The following is a 27,583-nucleotide window of genomic DNA, read 5'->3' as shown; positions in this document are numbered from 1 at the left end:
CCGCATCCTGCAGGAAACTCTGGCAGAGGAGATGCGTGAGTGATGGAGAAGGTGGACCCCTCCCCTCCCACTCCCACTGCACTCACCTCGTCTGGCGGGTGCCGGACTTTCTGCAGATACTTCTTTAGCACTTCTTCTGGGGTTTTACCTGTGGAGACAGGATGATCAGTGAGCCACCAAGACAGAGATGCAGGTCCAACAGCCTTGTCAAGCTGGGCATGCTGGACAGCGGGGAGTTATCAGCCAGGCTTAAAGCAGAAAAGGGGAGGAATTCATTCTGCACTTCGGATTTAAGAAAAGAACACAGGGGTAGAAGATGGAGAGAGGGGGTCTGAGGAGGGGGTAGGTGTTCACACCTGCCTTTATTTCCTGCAGTCACTTCCCAGCAAACCCCCTTTTTGACTGGCAGAGCTTGAGTGGGCTTCTCTTCCACATAATCGATGCAGTGAGATGAAAGGACTCTGCAAACTGTTACACACTTGACAACATTCGGTAGGCTTATCGTATTCCCTTTACAGTGTGCTAAGTACTACCTCGATTGGTCATGTGCTGTCATTTTAATGGGGAACCGGGAAGTTATGGCCACAGCTTTCAGGATGCTCCTTCTTGGCTGTTGATGGCACAGTCACTGCCAGCAGATGTAGCCCAGCACCAGGGAAAAGGTGATGCTCGGAGGGGCACCCTGCCAGGTGCAACGAGGCTGGAATTTTGGAGGGCGGACTGGACCTCCAGAAGGCAGCTCAGCCTGAAGGCAGGGATGGGGTGCTACAGCCTCACAAGGAGGCAGAGAAGGACAAAAGGGTCAGTGCCTCCTTGGGAAACTCCCTAAGCTTCTGTTTTCTCACCTAGAAGATGGGGGAAACAATTGCACCTATTCAGAGGGCTGCTTTGACAATTAAATGAGCTAATGGACGGACAGCTCTCCAGCACTTTGTCTGTAAGAGTCCAATATGTGCTATTAATAATAACAAGAAGAGCGGACAGCGCAAAACCCTGTCATTTCCTATGAGACGGGGAGCAGGGCGAGCGAGTTCATTTAAGCAGAGAAACGCCTGAGAGACTGGAAAACCAGGACAAAAGTTTGAGGACGTGGATCTCGCAGCAGCCAAAAGTGTGGAGGCAGTTCCTTCCTGCCCACAGCCCTGTTTCTCCTAAGAATTAAGCTCCTGTTAACTGACAGCCTGTGGCTGGCCGGGCCGTGAGCTAAGTTACAGTACACATGTGAGCCCACTGAAACTTCACAACGAGTTTACAGGGTGGGGGCTTGGGGTGATGGTCAAAGCACTTAACAGCCAATACCAGCGACCAGAAAGGCCAGCCACAGAGCGGAGGTGGGCTCTTTGGTGCCCAGGTAGGCGCAGGCATTGACCCCTTGGGGGGACTGTGGGCAGGTAGGAAGGAAGTCCTGAAGGGGGCTTCGAGTGGCCAGAGTGTCTGGAGGCTCCAGAGGGACGCGAGGACAGTGGCTACTTCCCAGATGGCATGGATGCTTTCCAGGACTTACCTGCTGGGTACCCACTGTAAGCAGTATTTTTCACCCTATTGTAAAGGTGAGAAACACTGTCCAGGGTCACATGACTTGCTAGCGACAAAGTTAGGCTTTGATTCCAGTCTCTTTTGGTTCCAGTGCCCGAGTGATCTTTGTCTCTAACGTATTTTATCTGTGCCCCACTCCTATTTTTATGTTTCTGTATGTTTGCGCTGCATTTTTGCATTTCTCAAGGCGTTTGTCTGATCCATACCCAGTTCACTTTGGTGTGATCATCAGAACAGGTACTAGTTAGGCACACTTAGCAGGTTAAGATTAAGGCACAGACGATCAAGTCATGGGTCTGACCTGGAGGCAGAGCCAGGACTGGGAGCGAGGTCTGGGACCCCCCAGGACCCCTTTAGATAAGGAGGCTGGTACCTTTCTTGGCTTGTTTTTTGGTGGTCTTGCGGCTTGTGTTGGAAACCCCTGGGATGGATTTTATTTCGCTCTTGCTGACGGGGGGTGGGTGGAGGACCAGCTTTGGTGGCCTGGTGAGACACACTGGCAGCCCCGCGGCGCTCATGAGGATCCCAGTGATTCCTGGAAGGACAAGGATACAAGGGAGGAGGGACTGAAGAGTCAGCCCCCAACACCCCCAGACCCTCCCTCTGCAGGAGCCTGCTCGCCTCTGTTTCACCAGCATTCTCTTACCTCATAGATTCTCCCCTTAGCCTCTCCTTTTACCAGAAACATCTCCATTCACTCACCTTCCACAGCAAGCTTTGCTTTTCACGGTCAGTTCTCCCCAAACTCTTTCTGCCTTTCCAACCCAGCTCCTCAAATTCTCGTCTGTCTTCATCAACATCCGAATTCTCTCCCTTTTACCAAATGCTCACCACCTATTTCATTGCTTTCTTTCTTTCTTTCTTTTTTTTTTCCCTACCTTCAGCCCAGGGCTTCTCTTACCTGCCAAAGCAGGATTGACAGGGCTGGACCCACTGAGGTTCTTCACTGGGACGGTGGGGACCCTGGGGAAGGAAAGAGCAGATGCATCATTATTTGGACAAGTGGGACAAAATGGGCCAGTGCTGGGAACCCTAAAACTTCACTCACTGAGCAGTTCCCCTTTCTTACAGGAATGACTTATCCCTATTAAAGATGCCGTAAGTTCTGAGCCAAGCAGCCAGAGGTGATCCTTTCAGACCTGTCAGACCATGTCACGCCTCCACTCAGAACCCAGAACCTCAAAACTCAGACCAGCTTCTCAGTCCCTCAAAGTCCTAGCAGGGTCTAAACAGCCCTGCGGGAGCTGCCAACACCCCCACCCCGATCCCCCAGCTCTCTGGCCTCCCCTGATGCGACTCACGTCTTAACTGTGTTGTAGCTGTTCCTTCTACCTGCCAGGGACACTCCTGCCTCTGAGCCTTTGCGTATGCTGTTCCCTCTGCCTGAAATGCTTTTCCATCAGATACCTGCTTGGCTCCCTCCTCCAACTTCTTCAGTCTTGGCTCAAATGTTACCTTCTCAGGGATGTTCTAGAGAGCACCTTGTTTAATATTGCTACCCACCCTTCCATCCCACCCTGGGACATGCCCACCAAGTGCTCTTACCCTGGTCTTTTTTTTTTTTCTTTTTCTCCCCCCGTGGAACTTACAATCTTTTCAAATAAGCTGTTGCTTCTTATTGCCCATCATCAAATCTCAGCTCTACAAGGGCAAATATCTTTGTCTGTTCCACTCCAAGCCTGACACTAGTAGGCATTCAATGACTATTTGTTGAAGAATGTAAAAAACCAAGAAGCGAGTTCAAACCTGGGTGGACATAACAGGTACCTCAGAAGCTTTTGAAAAGGCAGAGACCCTGCCTGAATCAGAGGCACTGTTGGTGGCACACGAGAATCTGCACGTTTACAAGCTTCTGCTGAGAGCATACAGATGCAGGCGATCCCCCGTCCAGCATCTGGAAACCACGGCCCTAACAGCTGCCACTTCTCCTTTTCCCTGAGACATATAAATTTCAGGCAAAGCCTCCTCCCTTTTCTGTCCTTCTCCCCTGGGGAACTCGAATCAGCCTGTATAGAAGGCAGCACAGCCGCCTGGGGAAGTCAGGACCTCCCACCAGGCTGATTAGAAAAATATGGGGCTGGGGGCTAGGCCCTGCCCCCCCCCCCGCCCCGCCACCCTGGTTTCCACAGCTGGGTTCAGAAGGGGGATGTAGGCTTGGAGAGTGTGATGGGCTGGGTCACAGATGACTCCAGGAGCCAGACAGCCTGAGAAGTCAGCAGTTCTGCTATGGCGGAAGGGTGGTGCTGGGAAAAGTAGGGGGGAAGGAGAAAAGCATGTGTTTATTATTAGTGTTATTATTATTAATTATTGTTACTATTATTATTTGTTTATTCATCCATTCATAGTGAGCCCTACTTTGCGTTAGATACTCTGTTAGATTCCAGGGACCCAAAAGTGAACAAGACAGCCCACTGCCCTTCATCCATGTGTTATAATTGCTTAGAAGATTAGAGCAGTTCTAACTCAGAATATATATTATACATCCATCTAAACCTTCCAATAACCTACACAAGACGTGCTATTATTGTTAACTCCATTTTAGTAAGCGAGGCAATTGAAGCACAGAGAGGTTAAGCAACTTTGATGAAGATGACACAGCTAAGGATTTGAACCCGGGAAACCTGGATCCAGAGCCCACTGCTTAGCCACTCACTATGCTGTGCTCTTGTGTCTACGTAATATTTCTAACACCCCAGGCTGCAGACAGAAAACATGCTGCTCCAAGGGTCAGGAATAAACTCACAACTCAGAGGGGAGAGCTGGAACAGGACCTCAAGGCTGAGCAGTGAGTCTGTCTGTTCCCCTCATGCCCGGAAGGATGGGTGCGTGCCTGGCCATGCTGGATCTTCGGGGGCCTCTGCCCTTTCCCAGGGATAATGTTTTGTGCACCAGGCTTGTGGGAAGGATGTGGAAATAACAGATGTGGGAGTGTTTGGGTCTCAACAGGCCACCAAAGGCAACTTTTCCTCTGAAACTCTCCCCAGGATAAATCAAATCCTAATGGGAGGAGGGAAAGGCTGAATTCAACACAAAGGAAAGTCACCAAGAAAAAGAGGCACAGACTTGATTCCAGACTCTGCAACCATCCCGACAGGGCCAGGCTTGGTATAATGGAGGAAGAGTAAGAAAAACCAGGTTTAAGTCCTAGTCCCGCCAGTAACTCCTCACAACGTCCATTAACTTTTCTGAGCCTGAATTTCCTTATCTGTAAAACTTATCTGTGAGAGTCTTGGGTTAGGAGATTCCAGAGAGACTTCCTGATGATTTCCCACCCCAGTACCTGGTGATCCAAGGCGCCGTCTCCACCCTGGGTCCCCCAAGGGAGGCTGATTCTCCTCCTGGCCTCTGGGGAGGCGGGGAGTGAAGGATCCCCTCTCTGCACCTGTTCCCCGGCTCCCCACCAGGGGGCAGCGCGTGCTGCCCAGCCCCGCACCTGCCTTTCCCCCTCAGCGTCTCCCAGGCCCCTACTTCGGCTGATACTAGCTGTGATCTGGGTGACAAAAGCCACCTTTGTTCCCACAAACTGGACTGGCAGGTTTCCACACCCAATCTGGTTAACCAGGAAATAGTCCAATCCTCAGAGCACACACCCCAGGCAGCCAAGGACTCGGGGTTGGGGGCAAGGCCTGGAGAAAGGGAGGGTCTGCCTCTGAATACTGAGGGAGAGGAGGGTGTCCCTGTCATGCCAGGAAGGGGACAACATGGTGGAAGGGCTTGTCAGTAGGCTCTGGATGGTGGCAGCAGGGTTTGGGGAAGAGGGGATATTTGCTTATGAAATACAGACAGGTCCAGTGGAAGGGGCCCAGCACAGGGGCCAGGAACTCTGCCTTCTAGCCCAGCTCTGCACAGACTTGGTGCCTTTGGGAGAACCAGGCCTCTCTCTGCAACCCATGACCATATCTGGGTTACCGCAGCAGTAAACAGTGCACCCTAACGCTCTGTCCCCTGGGGTCCCTGTGAGGATTTAGCATCTGGGTCAAACACTTTGTAAATAGCTAAGCCTTATGCAAATTTGGGTGATTGTTTACATTTTTGTTTCCCAACAGTAAGAGGGAGCTGGGCTTGATTAAAGCCTTTTCCTGTTTAATATTCCAGTTTTCTGAGATTCTTGAGGATTTTAAGTGTTTTATTAAAATATAAAGTTGAGTGCCAGGCAGACTATTGAAATGGCAACTCCTGATCACCTTTCTCCCACTGCTACTGGTTAAAATGAAAGCCAGGGAGACTCGCCTATGGGGTCCACACTGGTTACACGCTGTTGGGGACCCAATTACATGTGCCTGAGCCCTTTTTCTAGAAATCAGCAACCCACAGGCAGGCAACTCAGCTCAACCACTTGTTGGCCAATCAGCAGACACCCCCCTCCACCGCCTCCAAGCTACTGGGCAGTTCCCAGTGATGGAGTGTGCGAGTTTTAATTTCTGCCTCTAAAATACAAAACTGAGAAAGAGAAGAGCTGGCAAGGTTGCTGGGGGGTAAAGGATGTTGATGATGGGAGAATAGCTAGGTAGATACCATGGTGAGAAGCAGTATTTTTCTAGGAGTCATGAGCCAACCCAGGAACTGTCAGTAGAACAATGGTCTTGTCTCTCCAGCAACTGAGGTCTCGTTGGAGATAGAGGAGCCACAATTCTGGAAGAGACGACAGAGGGGCGACTCCCGCCCTCCCCTCCGAGGCACAGTTTCCCTCTCCTCTTTAGAAACCCCCTGCTTGTGTCTCTGAATAATTCACAGGATCTTTTGTTCCCCCTAAACCCTTCTCTCCATCCCACCTCTCCCGCCCTCCCTGGTCTTCCTTTTTTCCGTGGGAAAGTTGCTGGAAGAGGTCACGGGCAGAGAGAGGAGGGGGAAGGGGCCATTCTACGACAGAAGGTCGATGGCAGCCTCAGACAAAGGGAATAAACACGCCAATTAAATGGCCAAGAAAGACTGGAGGAGAAGATGGTAGTGTGGGTGATGGAGGCAGGCAGAGGTGAAAAGGAGAGGGCTGGATGACAGAGAGCGGTAGGGAGGGGCCTCCCTTGTCAGCGAAACAGAGCAGAGAAAAAAACAACTTGTTTCTATAGCCCTTTTGAAATTGCACTGCCCAGACCTCCGCCCTATTCTCTCGCTCTGATTCTACTGGCAGGCAGAGGGACTAGAGAAGAGAGATAAAGAGCGGCCGGCTCCCTCATTGAGATTTAAAGCGATCTGGGGTTTCTTTCCCTCAATAATGGCATGAGGTCACTTGGCTTTTGTCAAGGGCACCAGAAATGAAGTGGGCTGTTCTGCTCGGCTTTGACTTCAATTCAGCAACCCAGAGTGCACATTCCACAGAAGCTGTTCGTCATCGGCATCATCACCATCATAGCAGCTAATACTGACCGGACTCTCATTATATGCCAAGCACTGGGGTAAGTCTACACTGAACACTTCACTTAATCCTCATGACATACCCTGTAGGCAAGGTACTATGACTGTCTCCCTGGTACAGATGAGTAAACTGAAGACAAAGGATGCAAAACTTGCCTCCAAGTAAAGGAATATATGCATGTATATGGATGACTGAAACATGATGCTGCACACCAGAAACTGACACAACACTGTAAACTGACGAGACTTCAATTAAAACAAACAAACTTGCCCTCAAGTTAGCCAGGAATTTGGGTTCAAGCCCAGGCAGTCAAGTTCTAAAGACCGTGTTCTTCCCCACTGCAGGAGCCCCCCCTGCCAGGCCAGCAGTCACCCTGGAACTCATCAGAGGCCCCAGGATGCTGCTGTAGGACAGCGCGGAGATACTGAGCAGCGGTGTTTTGTAGGTACCCCTTCCCCTCCGCCAAATGCTTCTACAGGTTCACAGGAAGTCATGTGAAAATCCAGGCATCTGACCAGCATCTGACCATTTATTTATAAATTGCCTTCGCAGACAACGAGGAGCTGGGCTTAGCCCAGAGAGCAGTGGACTAGAAGACCAAAGCCTGGGCTCCAGCCCCCACTCTGCAACACATGAGCTGTGTGGCTCTTCGGGGGGAGTTCATCCCGAGCTGAGTGCTGGTGCCTGGCACGTGCATCACTACGCAGGGGAATGAGATGATGCTCTCCTTCTTGTGCTGAGCTCCTACTTGCAGACACCTTCCTCTGGGCAGCCTGACCTTCATGCTCTGGTGTCCAACCTAGCTCTAAACCATCCCGAACGGCTGGGGCTTGGGCTGCAGGCATGGCCAGGCTCCTCTGGAGAAGAGGAAGATTGGACAGAAGTGAGAGGCCAATCTTGCAAGAAGTCAGGGGCTGGCAGGCAAAGGCTGCGGGCACCATGTGGACCCCCGTCTCTCCCACTGTACAGTCAGGAAGACCAGAAGATCATAAAAAGCAGTAATAACAGAACCTACAACACCCCCAAGTTGTCACAGGAATGACTGAGACAATGCATGGCAAAGGCCTGGCACGTAGTAAGGACTCACTAAATAGGGGCTATGATTCCAATCTGGAGTCACCAGTCCAGCTTCCAGGGAGACCAGAGGAGAGGGACTAACTCTTACTTGGCACCTACTGTATGCTGCACACCATGCTCTGTGCTTGTCAGCGAAGCAGCGTGGTGGGGTCGGAAGCTGGGCTCAGACTTCCTAAAGTTTGAACCTGCATCTCTGCCCATGGTTAGCTGTGTGCCCTTCCTTGAGCGAGCCAGGGAACCTCCCATTTCTTCATGGGCAAAATGGGATCAAAACGCCTACTTCGTAGACTTCTTGTAAGGACACATAAAGTGATAAAGCCCCAAACGCAGAGCATGGTGGGAGCCCATGACTGTCGCCGGTTATTCCTTAGTAAGTGCAGTCCCCTTTAATTTCCACCTCAACCCTAACGTGAATGTTACTGCCGGCATTTAGAGATGAGGAAGCTAGGGCTCTGTGATGCTGGGGATCTGCCCCAATCCCACGGCTAGTGAGGGGCAAAGTGTCCATTGGAATCCAGGTCTGTCACACCCCACAGGCCAAACCCTCCCTCAGCCACCACGTCATGCCGCCTTCCACGTGCAGCCAGGGGCTCAGGAGAAGGTGCGGAGGAGCTAGTGTCCGCAGCCCCTTCTTCACCTCATGCCCGTGATCAGCGGATGCTCAGAGGCAGCCACGGAGGCACCTACCCAGAGGCGATCAGCACCCGGGACTGGGCGATGGCCAGTCGCTGCAGGCTGGTCCGATTCAAGGTCGCCAGGGCCACCCTTCCGGTCTTCCCGTTGGCTCCGGGGGGGCTGGCAGGAGCGCCCGCCGTCGCCCCGGCCAGCGCGCTCGAGGCTTGTCGCCGGACGGCCTGCGATGGGACCGTCTTCACCGGGCCTCGGATGGTGCCTGTGCTCTCCAGTGGCCTGGCCCCAGCGCCGGGCGCGGGGGGCACCTTGGCCCCTCCCGGCGGGGCCACGTTCTTGCGGGCCGCTGAGGGGTGCAGGGGTCCAGCGCTGCCGCTGGCCACCGCAGCCTTGACGCTCATCACCAGGACGCACTGCGGGCAGGAGCAGGGCGGGGCGGGGGGCGCGGCGGCCGCCCCGGGGCTGGCCGGCCAGGACTGGGCCTTCGGCAGGGTGCCGGTGACCATGGGGTAGATGAGATCCAGCCGCCGGCGGACGCGGCGCTGGCGCTGGGTCTGCCGGTTGATCTGGCCCATGGTGCTGAAGTCAATGACGTAGCTGAAGCCGATGGAAGTGAGGTCGATCCAGGGGTGCTGCTTCTCGTAGGCGTGCTGGATGGTGATGCCCACGTCCATGTCGTAGGGCGTCCAGGAACCGTTGTCGTTCTCCCACTCCCACACCACGCCCTTCCCGGGGGCCGAGCTGGGGTCGTAGTAGTTGCGGCGAACTGGGCGGAGCGTCCCTGCCGGAGGGCACAGGGGAGAGGGTCAGGGTCAGCGAGGGATGAAACTAAGTCGTGTTACAGTAACAGACCAATCCTAAACGAGTCCTACTGCGTGCGGGGCTGACAAGTGAGGGGCCAGCTTTGAAGGAGACTCGTTCCTGCGTTTTCAAGTCTGCAGTCACAGGAGGGTGGAAGCAGCTGAGCTTTGAGGGGAAGGATGTGGGCCACAGTGCAGGGTACCAAAGAGAACACTTACTGGTTTGGGGTCGGGAGACCTGGGTTTGCAGCCAAATTTGCTCACTTAATATAGAACCTCATAACCTTCTTTTCTCCCCTAAGAAACGGAATAAAAACTCCTTTGTAGAGTCTTTGTGAAATTTAAGTATGATTCACTCATTCAACAATTATGTATTTGTATGTGCCAGGCCCTGAATCTCTCATGCGCTTTGTATTATGCACTAAAGGCTCATGAGTATCATTTCTCTTCTTCTGTGACTCTGTAGATGCCTCGGCCTGCAGGGCTATGGAGGTTAAGAGCACAGTGTCAGAGAAGCCTAGAGGACAGAGGAAGACTCTGCCCCTTCCCAGGGAGGCTGCCCAGGGGTGGTGGCCATTGAGCTGGCTCTCTGTACTTCTATGTGTATGGTTAAAAAAATAAAAATAAAAGCTCAGGCTGGGAGAGCTTGCTCATATTGTCCAGCACGGAATCTTACATCAACAACTACAATACTGATCGTAAGAATAACTTCCTATTTATCTAACGTCTTTCTCTCAAGAAGCTCAAACTTTCCTAAAGATAGGATTGTCTCAGTTTTTACAGTCTTGGGCAGTCGAGGGGGGTGGGGGCAGGGAAGAGATCAAGGTTATTACAGGGGAATATGGCAGAAATAAATGCGCAGGACTGGCAGGGAAACCTAAGCCTGTAACTGTTGCCTCTTCCTCCCCTACTCACCCCAAACCTGAATTCAGACCTGTGCCCAACCAGGGTTCATTTCATGGGTATTAAGATCAAGACTGAAGCTGCTTGGTTTAAGGCAGGGTAGGGAGGCCCGGGGAGAGCTCCAAGGATGCTGGAATCTCTGCATCTGTCAGCTTAAGCCCTGTCCATCAAAGTGGTGGGAAAAGGCTCCCCTTCTCTGGCCTCTGACCCACCCCCTCCTCCAATCCACAAGGAGACACCAAGATGGGGGACAAAATCCCATTCAAGGGGGGAAGAAAAGGAACAATGACTATTCAGGCCTTTGCCAGGTCATAACCCGCCCCTCAACCCATCTCCAAGCCCCTTAATGACCCCAAACATCAACATTCAGAGGCAAGAGGGAGAAACAGAACAATCCCTTATTCAGTACCAGGCGCTCTGCTGGGGGCCATGGGGGGGGGGGGCAGGAGCGGAGGACCGCGGAAGGAAGGAAGCATGGCAAGTAGGCTCCTGGTTTGCCTCCACTGCCTACTCTACGGAGCCAGCTCGTTGGGGAACAAAGGGCACAGGCTTTGGACCCGAAAGCAGAGGTGTGGCTAAGCCTCAGTTGCCTCATCTGTCTGGGTCCCAGACAGACAGGTTCAAAGTGTGGATCTGAGGACTAATAAAGCACTAAAGTAACACCTGTCCCATGGCAAGGACTCAGTAAAAGCTGGTGAATATTACTGTCATTTATTTTCTATTTTATGTCTAAGTGGGATGGAGAAGTCATAGGGAAAGTTTAGTCCAGAGGATACGGTGGGGGGTGTGTGTGTGTGTGTGTGTGTGTGTGTGTGGTGTGTGTGTGTGAGAGAGAGAGAGAGAGAGAGAGAGAGAGAGAGAGAGAGAAAGGGAGGGAGAATTTATATATAACTCCTATTTGCTCAATCTTTGTTACTTAGAACCTTCACCTATCCCGTATGGCAATCCTATGAAACAACTTTTAAAGACAAGGAAATTAAGTTTAGAGAACTTAAATGGCACGATTTTATATTCTCTCCAGGGTGGCAGGGCCAATGCAGTTGACCGATTCTCATAAACGTGCTTTAAAGGCATTTTTCACAATAGTGTTATCAGTCCCAGATATGCCGGACTGTTGGCCCAGAACGTCTGGAAACTATCCCCTGCCTCTAACACACCTTTCCAGAATTACCCTCCTCTCTGCCCTGGGCAGATGCCTCTTTTTTGCCATCCTTCAGAGTTCCCTGACTACCCCCACCCCTACTATTCGCCAGGTCCCATCTATCGAAATGCCCTCCTTTGCTGTTTTTAGCTACTAAAATTTTCTGACCACTCAGGTCCTCTGCCAAACGCCATCCGCTTCGTGAGACACTCTCCCAGTCCGGGGCCCACCCTCGAGAAGTCTGGGTACACACCTGTTCATGCCAGGGCCCTGGTGGAGGCAGACACACCGCCAAAGAGCTCTTTTCACTCTAATGCCTACTGCAGGGCCGGCAGGAAGGAAGGCTTCATAAATGAGCCGGGTTGAAGGCATTTAATCATTTATCCCATATTGCTCAGGACGCTTTGGCTGCCGTGGGGAAGGCAGATTCAGGCCCTTCTTAAGTAGCTTACAGTCTAAAACAAGGCAAGTGTGGGAATGCCTAGCTATGAAGTGTATTGTGCCACAAGAAGGGAGTCAAACAAATGCAGTGTTGGCAGGAATCTGACCACATCTGCCCCATGCTTAAATTCCTTCCAGAACTTCCCCCTTAGGTCAAGACCGAGAGCCTCTCCACCCACAACCTCTGTGGCCTCCTCCGGCCCTAATACCCTCTGCCCACATTTCTGCCCCACTGGCCTCCCGCAGTCTCTCCCCACTGCCTCCTTCCTCTCTGGGCCTTTTCACAAGGCTGGTCCCTCCCCCTAAACACCCTGGCATCCTCTTGACTGCTCACCCTTCAGATTTCAGCTCATGCCCTCGAGGAGATCTCTCTGGGCTGCCAGACCAGGTCCAGTTTCCATTCCTTTTTTTTTTTTTTTCCTTTTTTACTAGCGCTTATCTTGATTTGCAGTTACACATTTATTTGTGTGATTCATTTGATGAATGTCTGCTTTCCTCACCAGGCTCCCAATCCCACGAGTGTGGGTATCCAGGAGTTCGCTCACAGTGGTATCCCCCCCATGCCTGGCATGTCCCAGGGGCTCAATAAAATTTCGACTAAACAAATGAATAATGATTTGGAGAACATTTCAAGTAATGGATGACAAAGAGCACAGGACCTGAATGGCAAAGGAGAATTTCAACAAGTGAAAATGATCAAGGAGGGCGTCTCAGTTGAAGAGACCTGGTGAATTGTTGGGGGGTGGGTCAGAGGGAACGTATGAGAATAAATGGTACATCTATTTGGCAGGAGTAGAGGAAAACAGCGACGTAGAGGGAGGTAAACCCAGAAAGGTGTATTAGAGCCAGGGCAGAGATGGTCCGGAACGCCAGGCTGTGATGGGTTTTATTTGTAGGCAATGAGGAACCAGTGAGGTCTGTGACGCAGAGAAGTGTGGAGACAAGAGCTGCTCTGTTAATTAGTTCCACGTCAGAAGTAACGGGGGTGTTGGCTGCAAAAATAAAAAGCAGATGGCAGCCTGGAGGGACTCTACAGAGAGGTAATGGGTAGGACGTGACCGTGAGTGGCTGAAGGCTTTCCAAGTGAGGTTCCAGGATCACCTGCTTCCGAATCTCCTGGGGGATGACGGATTGGTAACACCCCCCAGAACTAAGGGCCAGCGTCTCCACGGGTTGGGGCCGGGGATCTGCATGCAAACAATTGCAGTGTTTATTGCTCACACTCAAGTTTCAACTTCTATGTGCCTGTAAATGCTGGGCGTCCAAAAAGAATGACAAAATGAGTCATAGACTCCTGAGGCTTTGACCACCAGCAGGTGGTAAAATGTTGACACCATTTCACAAGCAGAGGCAGTGTCCAGAGGAAGAGCTGGTTTTTAGAAGGGAAAGATGTTGAGTTTTGTTCAGCCCTAGAGGGTTAGTTAAAAACCAGAACCAAAGAAGTTGTGGGACAAGAGAGATGGTGGGAGTATATTCTTTGCTTATTTTTAGAGGCCACTCCATCTGGTATGGGCCAGTTCTGGATCTTTATATAATCAGGATGCTGAGCCAGATGATCTGAGGAAATCCATTTGCTCCTATGGGGCAGAGACCCAAGGACCAGGGATAAAGAGTTTCACAGACTAAGGAGGAAGAAAGAGAAAGAGAAAAAAATGTTCCCAGCAACTCAGACACCTACATCCCAAACACCCAAGTTGCTCAGGCTCCTGGGAAACGAGGGTTAACACCTTCCAGGCATGACCCTAGGTCTCCAGGGCATTTCACCCATGTCCACGCAGCACCGCATTCCTGCACCTGGGAAACCCCAGGCCTCTCTTACCAGCACCTTGCACCCCTCCTAGAATGTTCCATGAAGGCAAAGTCTTGGATGGTTTACTACTGCTATATCCCACATGCCTGGAGCAGTGCCTGCATGGAGCAGGTGGTCCGTAAGTGTTCATCGAACAAAGGATACTCGATTCGGAGTCTCAGCTCTGCCACTGATTAGCTGTAAAACTTGGAGCAACTTAATCTTTTTCAACTTGCTTCCTTTCCTATGAAATGAGAACAATGGGTCCTTCATAAGAGGACTGAGGATTAAGCCAGACAATGTGTGCAATGTGATTGGTGCATCCTTCTCACTGTAGCTATGGTGTGGTCATGACACTTGCCCCCACTACTCCAGTGCTCACACAGGGTCAGAGTACTATCAGAGGGGGGCACTGGAAATCTGCTTCTGTCAAACCCTTTAATTACTCTCCCTCTGATTCTTTTCACTGCATTGAAGACATAAAAGAGGGAACAATTGCACAGAAAACTCTGAGCTGGAAAGAACCCTCCCTCACACCATGTCATTTCTAATTAGCATCATCACGGGTGCAGGGGCCAAACCCATTCACCTGCCCATCTGCATGATGGGAGGAAAGGAGCCAGAAGGAGCCTTAAGGCTGCTCTTCATTCTACAAAGGAGAATGAGGGCTGAGCAGTCAAGGGGCTTGCTCAAGGTCACCAAGTAGGTCAATGGGTCTAAAGTGAGAGCCTAGTCATGTCTCCCACAGCTGGTCCGGGTCTCCCCGCATCCTGCTGTGGGGCCCTGAAAATGGAAGTGATCAGGTGCATTGGAAGATACGGGGGAAAGCGATGGGAAAGTACAGCGCTCCAGCCACTGCCCCACAAGATAAACAGGTCAGCCCAGTCAAAGTAAATGATCGTGGGTGGAGAGGACCCAACTAAGGCTTTTGGAAATGGCCAAGACCCAGTCACCTCTATCTCGCCCTGTCTCTTCCCCATTCTCTAGCCCAGAATGTCTAGAGGAGACCAGCATAGGATGCAAATATGCTCAGACTCAGAGGCGGTCTGGGAAAGGAGAAGGGCCCAGGGCGCACAGAGGCAGGCAAAGGAGACCTGCAACCTCCCAGCCATCTCCCCAAAGACAGGCTGGAATGAACTCCGAGCCCAGGGGAGTGGAGAGTCTGAGGACTTACTGGGCAGCAGGGCAGACAACTTCTGAAAAAAAACAATGCTCCCATGTCAGGAAATGTCCCCACATAGAGGAGGCAACAAAAAGAGAGAGGAATCGCCTCTGGGCAGGGGACTTACAGCTCTTCTTTGTTTATGGGGATGTTTTTGGTTCCCAGCTTCAAACTGCGGCTTGGGGACGGAGGGTAATTTAATTAAACATTGCCAGGGCTTGGCCGAGGTTGCCTGGGAGCCCGTGGTTTAAAGTTCCTACCCTGTCATGGCCTCATCAATGAGCTATATTGAGAGGAACTGTGTGTCTGTTGGTGGAAAAGGGAGAGGAGGGGGCTCTCCGGGCCCAGAGACCCAGAGATTCTATTCTACTTTGACAAGCTCCCTGACAGACCCAGCATTCCTGGGAATTCAGCCCAGTGCCTTCCGCACCCAGCGCGGGGCCTGGCACTAAGGATGGAGGCGCTCAGTACACGTTGGCCAGTGGATGGAACCAAAGAAGTCTGAATCACATGCCTCAAGAGACAGGCAAGAAGGCAAAACACATCCTGGGGTAATTTCTTAAATGATCAAGGGCCAGCCTGGTCTAAAATCTGAGGAGCCCCAGCCTCTGGCTTAACTGCTGACCAGCAGGCAGTGGTCAGCCTGTCCTCAGGAAAGAGTGATCAGTCCTGGGGGAAGGTAGCATCCGTCTTCCAACCCAGTTTTCTCCAGCACTTCATTATCTGTCGAAAGAGCCCTTCAGTCCAAGACCCTTCCTAGGTCCTATGCCCACCACAGACACCGCTAAACCCCAATGAAACATTCCCCCTTCCCAAATGTGGGACAAGGCTGGGAACTTTAGGTCACCGAGGAGCCTTTCCATATACTGCTGAGATTTCAAATGAAACAGAAAAGTTAATACCTGCCCATTTATTCTGAGCAGGACTGGAATCCCCTGTGTGTGTCTTGACTGTTAAGTCTTTCTGGTCCCACCTGCAGGGCTAGGCTCCCCTCCCCACAGTCTGATGCCTCCGCTCTCACCTCCTGGAGGAGGTCTATCTAAAATTACAGTTACCTTATCCCCTTCCCCCCTCGGCCACACTTAATCCTCTTTCTCAATCTCCCCACATTCCTTTTTTAGTCCCATCTCCTCCCTGTCTCTCTCAGCTCCACCTCCCTCCCTTTCCCACCAAGGTTTAAGCCCCTCCAGATGCTAACACTTCTGGAATCCTTTCCGCAGAAAGCGTTACTCAATCGGCCAAGTGTCTGCAAAGTCCTTGGCAAAAAGGTTGCTGGGAGTTATAACCAAAGATGGGGACACGAGTGTGGAAAGATACCCCTTTCCCATGACAATCCTAATTAGCCCACAGGATGTGGGGGCTTTCCAAGGAGGCGGAGATGCCCGGCTCAAACAGCTGTTCTCTGACCCTCTGGGACTCTCCAGTCATCCTCTCTGGTCCCTCCTCTCCACACCTGTCTCTCCAGGCCTCTCCAGTCACACTCTTGGGAAAGCCCAGCCAAAATTCCAGAAACAACGGCCCACCTCCGTGAAGAGACTACTGGAGAGACAGACTTGTCCCAGGTCAATTAACCCTGGGCTCCCTGGGCCAAGCAGAGATGCATCTGCTCTGCCCTGCCGATGACCCGCCACCCTGACCTCCAACCTGCGGGCTCTATTCCTTGCTCTGACCTGGAAAGCCCAGCCAGCTGGGAAGTGGGATTGTGGTGGCCACAGTGGTGACTTGATTCTCATGAAAAGACAGGAGTTTAGTGTCCCCCCCTAGGGGACCATTTGAGGAGAAAGCTTGGGGACAGTTTCTCCTTAGGAATCCGCCTCCGCCTCTTCATCGCGGACAAAGGAGTGGCTTCCCTGCCAGGCATTCCGGAACGGAGTCCCTCCCCCTCCTCTCTCCATCTGCTCTGGCCTGTTGCTTCAGCACTTGGAGTGCCCAAGCAGAGGCACCCACCAATGCCACAGCCACCAGGGCGTTTCCTGCCCTGGAATCCCCCAGCTCTGTCTCTCCTCCCAGGAAGGCCCATCCCTTTTTGTACTAGACCACAGCTGAAGCGTCCAGGGAATCCCTTCTTCCTCCCCCCAGTTCCCACTCCCAGGATGCAGCTGTGGGAAGGCATCCCACGCAGGAGGGGCGGAGGCAGTGAGGTGGGTGACCAGGAGGACGGGTGGCGGGCCCACGGGTGCCAGAGGCAAAACAGGGTCAGCCCATGTGATGTGTGAGGAGTGAGAGCAGGAAGCCTTTCCCAGCAGCTAGGACTGCTTGTGGGCTGGGGCGGCCCCAGAATTTCTACAAGAGAGGACTTGGAGCCACCGAGCGCTTAAAAGGGGGCGTGAGGGGGGTTTCTGAGGGGCCGGCTTCAAGCTCGGTTTGCATATCCAAACCACTGACGTTTATTGCAGGGGGTATCTTAAGAGGATCGTGGGGAGTAAAGCGCCCCCCTCCACCACCACCTCTTGGTGACACCACTGTAGGGAGGTGCGGACTGGGTGGGCCCGGGTGGGCTCGCGGGGCGGGAGGTCTCGGGCAGGGAGAGGAGGTGGCGCGGGCGGGCAGGGGCGGCCGGCTCACCGGTGTCCTGGCGAAACTGGTTCATGGACTGCAGGTCAATGATGTAGGGCGCGAGACGGCTGTCCACCTGGCCCAGCACCACGCTGCCCCCGGCGCGGGGGCCGGCGCGGACCACCGCCTCGATGTGGTGGCTCACGGCCGGGCTGTAGGGACGCCAGCGGCCGTGCTCGTTCAGCCATTCCCAGACCACCACGGCCGAGGCCAGGAGCATGGCGAGCCCGGGGCTGCGGCGGCGGCGGCGGCGGCGGCGGCGGCGCTGCGCTGCCTGCCTCCCGGGCCCGGCGCGCCCGCCCTCCTCCGCTTCCTCCTGCGCCGCCGCCTCCGGGCCTCGACCGCGCCCCCCGCCCCGCGCCCCGACGCCCCGGGCAGCCTCAGCTCCGGCCCATGGGCCGCTCCCCAGCCGCGCATCCACCGGGGCCCGGAGACCGGGGCCGCCTGCCTCCGACCGCGCGCCGCCGGGGTCCGCCGCTGCCGCCGCTGCTGCCGCTGCTCCGTGGGGTCGAGCCGCTTCATGCAAATGTCCGGCTCTCTGCAAACAGGCCCCCGCCTTGCAAAGCCACCGGGCGGGCGCGCGGCCGGAGCCCCGGCGGCCGCGAGCTGGGGCTGAGCGCGAGACGAGGACCGAGCCCTCACACCAGTTGCGCCTCGGGCTCTGCAGACACCGGGGTGGGATCTCGCCGCGCGATCGCGCTCGGAATGGCACGCCGGGCTCCCCTCCCCTCTCTCCCCTCCCTCCCCACCCGTTTGCCGCACGTTCCGCTGTCGCCGCCTGGGCGAGAGCTCCCCCTCCCTGTGGCTCTGCTCAGTCGTTTCCAGAATGAATCCCTCCTCCCAAGCCTGGCGCTGGGGCAAACCCGCGCCTGCAGGGTTTCCCCAGTCCCCAGATGCGGAAAAGCGACCCGCCAGGACAAGGCCTCGGGACTGCGGCTGTCGCCGGCCGCGACTTTGCAGCCTCTATCCCAGAAATGGAATTTTCTTTTTTCTTTTCTTTTTTTTTTTGTTTGTTTAATGCAGTGAGCTCGATGTCTGTAGCGCGAGCTCCGAGACACACTGTATCTTGCACACTCACACCCGCACACACCCGTGCCCAAAACGGCAACCTCTCTAGCTCTAGTCCGTATTACCTCATCTTCGCCGATATCCTTAGCTGTCCGTCAAGGATGCCGAGCCACGCCCCCTGACTACTCAGGCCAGTGCCCTGGAGCTCACACGCCCCCTGCTGGCCCAAAGCGAGGAGTGCCGGCCGCTGGCCACAAGCTAGTCACTGCTCAATTCCAGCCTCTGCTGAGACCCAGTTCAAAGGGATGTAGCAATTTGAGAAATGATGGATTAATTCCATTTATGTACAGAACAAATGTGATTTTTCTGGCCTGCTTAGACGTTACTAGAATCAAGAAGACACATGCTAAATTGGTTTATTTTGCAGGCTTTTATGACCCAAGTAATGAGACACTAGGACAGACACAAGCTAGACTTGGTTAATTTGATCGTCAGCAGTTAACATGGAAAATAACCTAACAAAGGTGAGCTCTGCCTAACAAGGTAGATTGACATCGGGACTGCATATAAATCTTGCCAGAAAACCCAAACTTTGATTTGCTAAAGTTGCAGCCACATGAAACAATGAATTCATATGACCAAGATCCAGGATAGGATATGGAAAAATAAAAGATGATGTGTTAGGAACTGAGGTGATGAAACTTTCTGAAATAGTCATTTTCTTTCCTAGTATCACACGACTTCTTTTGTTTTGGAAGATTTGCTTTCCCTCTCCTTTTCTTGCTCTGTCTTGAATCACACCTCTCCTGTCTCCCATCTCTAGTACTTTCCAAATCTTTTTCATCTCTCTACCCTTACCTCTCTCCTCACCAAGTTCTAAGTACAAAATAAAAGAGAAAGGATCAGACCTGCTCTTCCAGCCTCCGAAAGCACCAGGCTCAAGGTTACCTCTGAGCGCTTTGTTCTTGTTTGTTCCCTTGCCCAGAAATCTCCCCAGGATGACCTCCAGAGTCTCTAGCAAACCTCTCCCTGTGAGGCCAGTCTCCTAATCCAACTCAATCAACACCATTCGTTAAAACGCAGAATTTCAGGGTTTGAAGGACAAAAGGAAAAGGACTTAAGAATACCTCAGTGAATTCAGGAGCCATCATTATTCCCATTTTATACATGACAAGGCTTAGGGAATTTGAGCCATTTGCCCCAGTTACGTATTTAGGAAGGAGAGAGGAAACTGGTATTCAAAATGTAGTTGGGTTAAAAAAAACCCAAACCAAAAAACCAAAAAAAAAAAACAAACAAGAAAACACCAAATACCTTGTTCTATAACACAAGTTACATGACAAAGAGGTGGTGCAGTAAGAGGCAAGGTATGCGACAATGTGAAAGTGCCTCACCGTGAGGGAAAGGGAGGGAGAAACGAGGATGCAGAGTTCTGGAAGGACCGAAGTAGAATCAAAGAAAAGGTAATGTACATTTGTATTGAGCTATTTTTACTTCCAATCATGATCAAGAGTTTGAAAGCTCTAGAAACTTTCTTGTGGTCTGGGAAGGTACAGATCCAGAAACTATCAGCAAAGATTTAAGGGGGATGCTGAAAGTGTCGGGGAGGAAAACAGCATCCCACCAGCAGAACCAGAAATTCCCAGGAAGAAAAAGCCTAAACCTGGTAAGAGAGGAATTAACAAATGTTGGAGATGCCTGGGAGGCAGGAAGACGCTGGCTTCTGTCTAAGTCCAGCCTGCTTTTGTATCTGTTCTTCCTGTATCTGCTGCGTCAAACATGGCAGAGTGTTAAAGCAGAACAAAAATGCCTAATGCCCTGTGAGGGGGTTTGTATATAGCCTGATTAATTTGTAAAATGAAGCAGGGCCTTTATTTTTCCCCACAAATCTGTAATCTGGGGAGGCCTTGATGAGGACATCTGGTCTCTGCTCCACATGGAGCTCAAGGCAGCTTGAAGGATGGCTGGGGCTGAAATCGTCTGTAGACTTGCTCATTCACATGTCTAGTGGCTTGATGCTGGCTGTCAGCTGGGGCTACCAGCCCAAGCACCTCTCCATGGGCTTTTTGCTAATTGGTTTCTTCACAGCATAAAGACTGGGTTCCAAATGAGTATGACACAGAAGAGTCAGAAGGAAGCTGTGTTGCCTTTTTTTAAAATTAAGTTTTTCATTTTGAAATAATTGTAGATTCACACGCAACTGTAAAAAATAAGACGGAGAGAACCCACGTGCCCTTTTCCCCATGTTACCCAATTTTAACATCTTATAAAACTAACCTTACAAAACTGTAGTGCAGTATCACCCCCTGATATTGACACAATCAGGATATAGAATAGTTACAATTCTTCTTTACTCATACAATATATCATATATTGTGCAATATACATTTTGTATACAAAAGTATATAATATACATTTCTATTACCATAAATTCCATGATGTTGACTTTTTATAGTCACATCCAGTTCTCGCCTCTACTATCCTGTCCTTAACCCTGGCAATCACTAATATGCTCGCTCTCTCTACGATTTTTTCAACTCAAATGTTATTTAAATGAATCATAAAGTGTGTAACCTTTGGGGTTTGGTTTTTCCCACTCAGCCTAATTCTCTACACATTTATCTAGATTGTTGTCTGTATCAAGAGCTTCCTTTTTATTGCTAAATAGTATTTCATGGTCTGATTGTACCATCCAAGGCCAAAGGGGTGTTTCTAGTTTGGGCTGTTGTGAATAAAGCTGCTATGAACCTTCATGTACTGGTTTCTGTGTGAACATAGTTTCCATTTCTTTGTGATAAATGCCTGCCAGTATAATTGCAAGGTCATATATTTAACTTTTTTTTTTTTAACTGCCAGTTGTCCGGAGTGGTTTTACCATGCTGTATTTTTACCAGCAATGTACAAGTGATCCAGACTCTATTTTCTCACCAGAATTTGATGTGGACATCATTTAAAAAATTTAGCCATCCTGGTAGATACGGAGCACTATCTCACTGTGCTTTTAATTTGTGTTTCCTCAAGGATGTTTAACATCTCTCCACGTGATTATTTGCCATCTATATATCCTCTTTGATAAAATGTTTGTTCATACCTTCTATCATTAAATTTTTTTTTCAACATAGTACTGGAAATTCTAAGTACTGTTGAGGTTTGACAATTCTAAGTATTGCTGAAGTTTGAGATTTCTTTATACATTCCAGATAATAATCCTTTGCTAGATATGTCATTTGCAAGTATTTTCCCTCACTCCATAGCTTGTCTTTACACCCTTTTCACGAGTTCTTTCATAAAGAAACACTTTTAATTTTGATGAAGTTAAACTTACCAAATTTTCTTTTTGTGGTCTCTATTTTCCATGTCAATTCTAAGAACTTTTTCATTAGCCTTAGGATTTGAATATTTCTCCAAAAAGTCTTACAGTTGTACAATTTATATTTAAATCTATGATCCATTTTGAGTTGATTTTTATATAAGGAGTCAGATTTGGGTTGATCTTTCTTCTTCTTTTTTGACCTATGGATGTCCAGTTGCTCCAGCACTATTTGTTGAAATGATTATTCTTCCTCCTTTGAATTGCTTTTACATCTTCCCAAAAATCAGTTGGGCATATTTCTGTGGGTCTAGTTCTAGCTTCTCTATCCTTTTCCACGGATCTTTGTGTCTCTTCTTCCACCAACGCCACATTTAAGCTGTATAATGTCTTTTTATAAATTTGGTAGACTTGTTCCTCCCACTTTGTTCTTCTTTTTCAAAATTGTTTTAGCCATTCTAGTTCCTTTGATTTTCATATAAACATTAGAATCATCTTGTCCATATGTGCAAAAATACCTGCTAGGGTTTTGACAGGAATTGCATTGGAGGTGTACATCGATTTGGGAAAAAAATGACATCTTTTTACTATGTTGAGACTTCAGTTCTATGAACATGGTATGCTTAGCCATTTAGATCTTTGATTTGTTATGTCAGAGTTTTGTAGCTTTCAGCAGACATGTCCAGTACAGATTTTGTTTAATTTATACCTAAATATTTTATGTTTTTGGAGTGATTGTAAATGGCATTGTACTTTTTAGTGTCCACATGTATATTGCCATGTAGAAATGGTATGTATTTTTGTATGTTGATCTAGTATCTTGTGACTTTGCACGAATGCCAGGGATAGGCCTACATGTCCTTTTGCAGATTGTTTGGGATTTTCCAGTGAGCTGAAAATGGGACTATTTTATTTCTTCCTTTCTGATCTTTATGCTCTTTATTTCCTTTTCTTGCCTTATTGCAGCTCTTAGAATTTCCAGTACTATGTTGGCTACAGTGGCGAGAATGGGCATTCTTACCTTGTTTGTGATCTTAGGGAGATAGTATTCAGTCTTTCATCATTAAGTATGATATTAGTTCTAGATGCTTACTTTAAAAGTTGTTTATCAAGTTGAAGACATTCCTCTTTATTCTTGTTTTTCTGGCAGTCATTTTTTAAAATCATGAACGGATATTGAGTTCTATCAAATGCCTTTTCTGCATCGATTGATATGATCATGTGACTTTTCTTCTTTTGGACTATTAATATGGTAGATTACAGTCATTTTCAAATCTTGAGCCATATTTGCATCCCTGGAGTAAACCCCACTTTCTTATGTCACATAATTCTTTAAAAATATTGCTTGCTGATGAATCAAAAACTAATAAATGAAAAATATTGCTGAATCTTATTTGCTAAGAGTTTTTGGGTCTATGTTTATGAATGATATTGGTCTCTAGTTCTTCTCGCTCTCCCCACCTCCCTCCCTCCGTCTCTCTCCCCTCCCCATCTTTGTACGGTTTTAGTATCAGAATAATACTATTTTTATGAAATGAGTTAAGAAGTGTTCCACACTCTTTTTTTTTTCTGGAAGAGAATACATAGAATTGGTGTTAATTCCTCTTTATGAGTTTGATAGAATTCTCTAGGAAAACCAACTGGGTCTGGAGATTTCTTTCCTAGGAGATTTTAAATTACAAATTCACTGAATCCAAAAGTGGGCAGAAGACCTAAACAAGCAATTCTCCAATGAAAACATACAAATGGCCAACAGGCACATGAAAAATGCTCAATATCACTAATTATCAAAGAAATGTAAATCAAAACTACAATGAGGTGTCCCCTCACATCAGTCAGAATGGCCATCATTAAAAAGTTCACAAACAATGAATTCTGGAGAACGTGTGGAGAAAAGGGGACACTCCTACACTGTTGGTGGGAATGTAGTTTGGTGCAGCCATTATGGAAAACAGTATGGAGATTCCTCAAAATCCAAAACAGTATGGAGAATCTTAAAAATAATCTTATCATATGATCCAGCAATCTTACCCCTGGGCATATATCTGGAGGAAGCTCTAATTTGAAAAGACACATGCATCCCAGGTTCATAGCAGCACTATTTACACTAAGCAAGACACGTAAATGTCCATCAACAGATGACTGGATAAAAAAGTTGTGGTGTATATAGACAATGGAATACTACTCAGCCATAAAAAAGAATAAAATAATGCCATTTGCAGAAACATGGGTGGACCTGGAGATCATCATTCTAAGTGAAATAATCCAGAAAGAGAAAGAAAAATACCATATGATATCACTTGTGGAATCTAAAAAAAATGATACACAAATGAAATTATTTACAAAACAAAAACAGACTCACAGACATAGAGAACAAACTTATGGTTACCAGGGGAGAAAGGGGGTGGGAAGGGATAAATTGGGAGTTTGAGATTTGCAGATACTAGATACTATATATAAAATAAACAACAAGTTTCTACTGTATAGCACAGGGAATTATATTTAATATCTTATAGTAACCTGTAATGAAAAAGAATATGAAAAGGAATACATGTATGTATCTGTATGACTGAAACATTATGCTGCACACCAGAAATTGATGCATTATGAACTGATTATACTTCAATAATTTTTTTATAATTAAAAAATTTTCTGGAGAACAGAATAGTGATTCAATTCATTCATTCATACACATATATGTTATTTTTCATATTCTTTTTCGTTATTATTAACTAAAGTCCACATTTTACATTAAAATTCACTCCTGATGTTTTAAATTCTATAGGTTTTGACACAGAACCCATAGAACATAGGTCTTGGTATCTTATTGCTGTTTTAAATTGCTGTCTTTAAACAACATACGACTTTGAGTGTCTTTTTACCAATTTTATTCTTCTCTGTTAATACTGTGTTGGCTATTCTAGGCCTTTTGCTTTTCCTTATAAACTTTAATATCAGTTTGTCAATATTCACAAAGTAACTTGCTGGGCTTTTGGTTGGGATTACATTGATTATAGATCAAGCAGGGAAGAATTGACAATATTGAGCCTTCTGACATATGTACATAGAACATATCTCCATTTACTTAGATTTTCTTTGACGTCTTTTATCAGAGCTTTGTAATTTTCCACATATAGATCTTGTACATATTTTGTTAGATATATGCCTAAACATTTCTCTTTTTTGAGAGTGGTAAAGTTAATGATACTATGTTTCAAATTTCAAATTCCAATTCTTCATTGCTGGTCCATACAGAAGGAATAAATTGATTTTTGTATATTAATCATGTACCATACAACTTTGCTAAAATTGCTTATTAGTTCCAGGAGTTTTTGTTGTTGTTGTTAATCCTTTGGGACTTTCTACATAGCACATAGATAATTTTATCATCTGTGAACAAAGATAGTTTTATGTCTTCCTTCCCAATTAATATACCTTTTACTTCGTTTTCTTGTCTTTTTGCATTAGCTAGGACTTCCAGTATGAGATTGAGTGGGCATGGTGAAAGCAGATGAAAAGTAAAACAGAGTTTCCTAAAGACTGATGGTGCTGATGAGATAAAAATTGCAGTTCAGAATTTGATAAGGGAAGGGGCACTAGTAAACGCCCCAGGCTCTCAGCTGAGACCCCTGGAGAGCTAAACTCCAGAAGTGGCCTAGACCAGAGGTAGACAGAGCTTTAACATTCTGTTAAAGTTTCGAGTCAGTTTTGTCTTTGACTAGATGAAGGTGATCTGATTTCACTCTGTCTATCAGAGGTGATAGGCTGACCCCTCTCTGGGGGGAGGAAATGTCCTGGTGATGAAGCAGGAGATCAAATATCCCCCCGAAAAGCAACTGCCACTTTTTCATGTAAAATTCAGGATAATGCTGAGGCCGGACTCGCTGAGCTCATGAAAATACCTTTGCTTTTGACTACTGATGTCTCTGATCCTTCCTTTGTTAGTCATTGAGTCTGAGTTGACCAGCCTCAAAAAGGGGATGCCAGATGGAAAAGACCTCCTTGGATCCAGTGGTCAGTTTCTACACTAATTTAGCTTCAAGTTAATGGCTCTCTTTATTTAGAGGGTATGCATTTGGTGGCAACATCTGGCAGGTGGTGATGAGGTAGCAGGAAACGGCCCTTCCACGTGTTCAGGTTAAATTTTAGCCTTTAAGGAAAGCTGAGACTTCCCTTTCTCCTTTTGGGATTCTGTACTATTTTTCTGGAATATCCAAAGGGTTCAGGAAAGTGGTCTGGGGACAATCTACACGTCCCACATGAAGCAATTCCTGAACAGGAGAATACCCTCTGGTGCTTGTGAGATGGGAGTGCAGGCCTACAACGCGTCAGTCCCACAACAGCTGTAGGCTGAGTCCATCCAGAGGGCCTCGTCTGCATCATCTCCTCCATCACCTTGGATCTTGCCTAAACTCCATTGACTGAATTAGGTGCCTTTCCTCCTATAGGACCACAACACAAATCAAGGGTTACAACGGCTGCCATCTAGGTAATGTTGACGAGAACAATCAATAAACAGTCAATAACAAAAATAGAAAAGAGTTTTATTTGAGCCAAACTGAGGACTAGCCCAGAAGCTGGCTTCCCAAATTACTCCAGGAAGCTGCTCCAAGAAGCACAGTTTTATATCTTGTCAGAACAAATGGATATTAAACAAGTCAAGGACACATTTCTTCAAAGTTTAAAAAATAAATAAATAAAGACCAGTATGGCCTTGGCACTTGGGAAGGGAGTTTTATCATGAAAGGAGAACCAGCATTGGCTTCCCAGGAAGAAGGGCCTTTAATCTTTATTTTTAACATGGACATTACTTTTGATCAGCATGCCCTCTTTAATAATTAAAGTAGATGTATGACGTAAGTTTGGTAGGCTACAAATTAGGCCACTTTGGTTAGCATAAAATTCAAGTTAACTCATGTATAAGCCAGAATGACTTCCCTATATCTTAACATGTGAAAATGTATTTTATCAGAACTCAGGAACGTTCAGGGTGGTGGGGAAAAGCTAGCTAGCCTCAGAAGGGAGGGCAGTGGAGGTAAAGGAGAGGCAACTTAATTGTCAGTCTCCTTTCTTCCTTCGGCCCCTTGCTCCAGGGTTGCTGACCAAGTGCCAGTGCTAGGTCCTCTCCCACGTACTTCTCAGTGTCTGGTGAGAGTGAAGTTCAGGGATCTCTTTCTGCCTCCACACATGCTGCCTCAGCTCCATCCCTTCAGTCTTCGGTGCCTTTGACCAGATATGTCCAGAATCTTTTCCTATCACAGGACAAGGCAAGAAGTGATTTGGAAAGTGACTTGGGTACCTGAATTTAACACGTCTGTGAGCTTGAGTCCTCCTCGTCCCTGAAATTCCCAACTTAGTTACACAAGTGTGTGTGGTCTTTGGTCTCCCTGGGGGACAAAGAGGTCTCAGGGCCAGCTCAACTGTCTCCAAAAGCCTCCGAGGTTGAGGTAGAGAGGAAGGGAGGGAGACAAGAATGACTACGTGTGTTTGCTTTTGGTTTTGAGTGGCTGGTGGGTAGTTTGGTTTCAACCAAATGAACTTTCTGTTTCAGTTTACTCAAAGCTAGACACCAAATAGCAAGGCCTGCTGGATGACACCATCTATTTCAACTTTGGGGGTTCCTTCACTCAGGGGCTAGAGCCACATGGCTTTTGTACTGGCCATGAGGCTTGCTGCCCCATTGTCATGAAAATAACCCCTCCTGCTCTTGCCCCAGAGGAGATGAATATCATGAGTAACAACAAGGAATCACTTGGGTGACTTCTTTTAATTCTATCTTTTACCACCCAGACTCATTAACAAGTAGGTCAGTGGGGGGACCTTAACTGCACCCCTTTACTCCACTTCATCCATCAATTGGGTGAGAGAATTTGCGAC

General features: G+C 48.6%; 1 protein-coding gene across 1 annotated transcript in view; it reads right to left on the bottom strand.

Moving 5' to 3' along the window:
• Nucleotides 1-17,643, bottom strand: part of DTX4 (deltex E3 ubiquitin ligase 4) — a 32,858-nt gene extending 15,215 nt beyond the window's left edge. Inside the window, exons 1-5 of the mRNA XM_006220302.3 lie at nucleotides 17,398-17,643; nucleotides 8,654-9,377; nucleotides 2,438-2,499; nucleotides 1,910-2,071; nucleotides 87-148 (exon numbers count right to left, since the gene is read on the bottom strand). Of these exons, the coding sequence (XP_006220364.2) occupies nucleotides 87-148; nucleotides 1,910-2,071; nucleotides 2,438-2,499; nucleotides 8,654-9,377; nucleotides 17,398-17,608 (1,221 nt within the window). The 5' untranslated portion in view covers nucleotides 17,609-17,643. The remainder of the gene's footprint in view (nucleotides 1-86; nucleotides 149-1,909; nucleotides 2,072-2,437; nucleotides 2,500-8,653; nucleotides 9,378-17,397) is intronic.
• Nucleotides 17,644-27,583: the final 9,940 nt, after the last annotated feature.

The sequence above is a fragment of the Vicugna pacos genome, chromosome 10 (genome assembly GCF_048564905.1).
Source record: "Vicugna pacos chromosome 10, VicPac4, whole genome shotgun sequence".
Lineage (NCBI taxonomy): Eukaryota > Metazoa > Chordata > Mammalia > Artiodactyla > Camelidae > Vicugna > Vicugna pacos.
The sequence above is the reverse complement of the archived record's forward strand: the minus strand, read 5'-3'. Positions and strand labels throughout refer to the sequence as shown.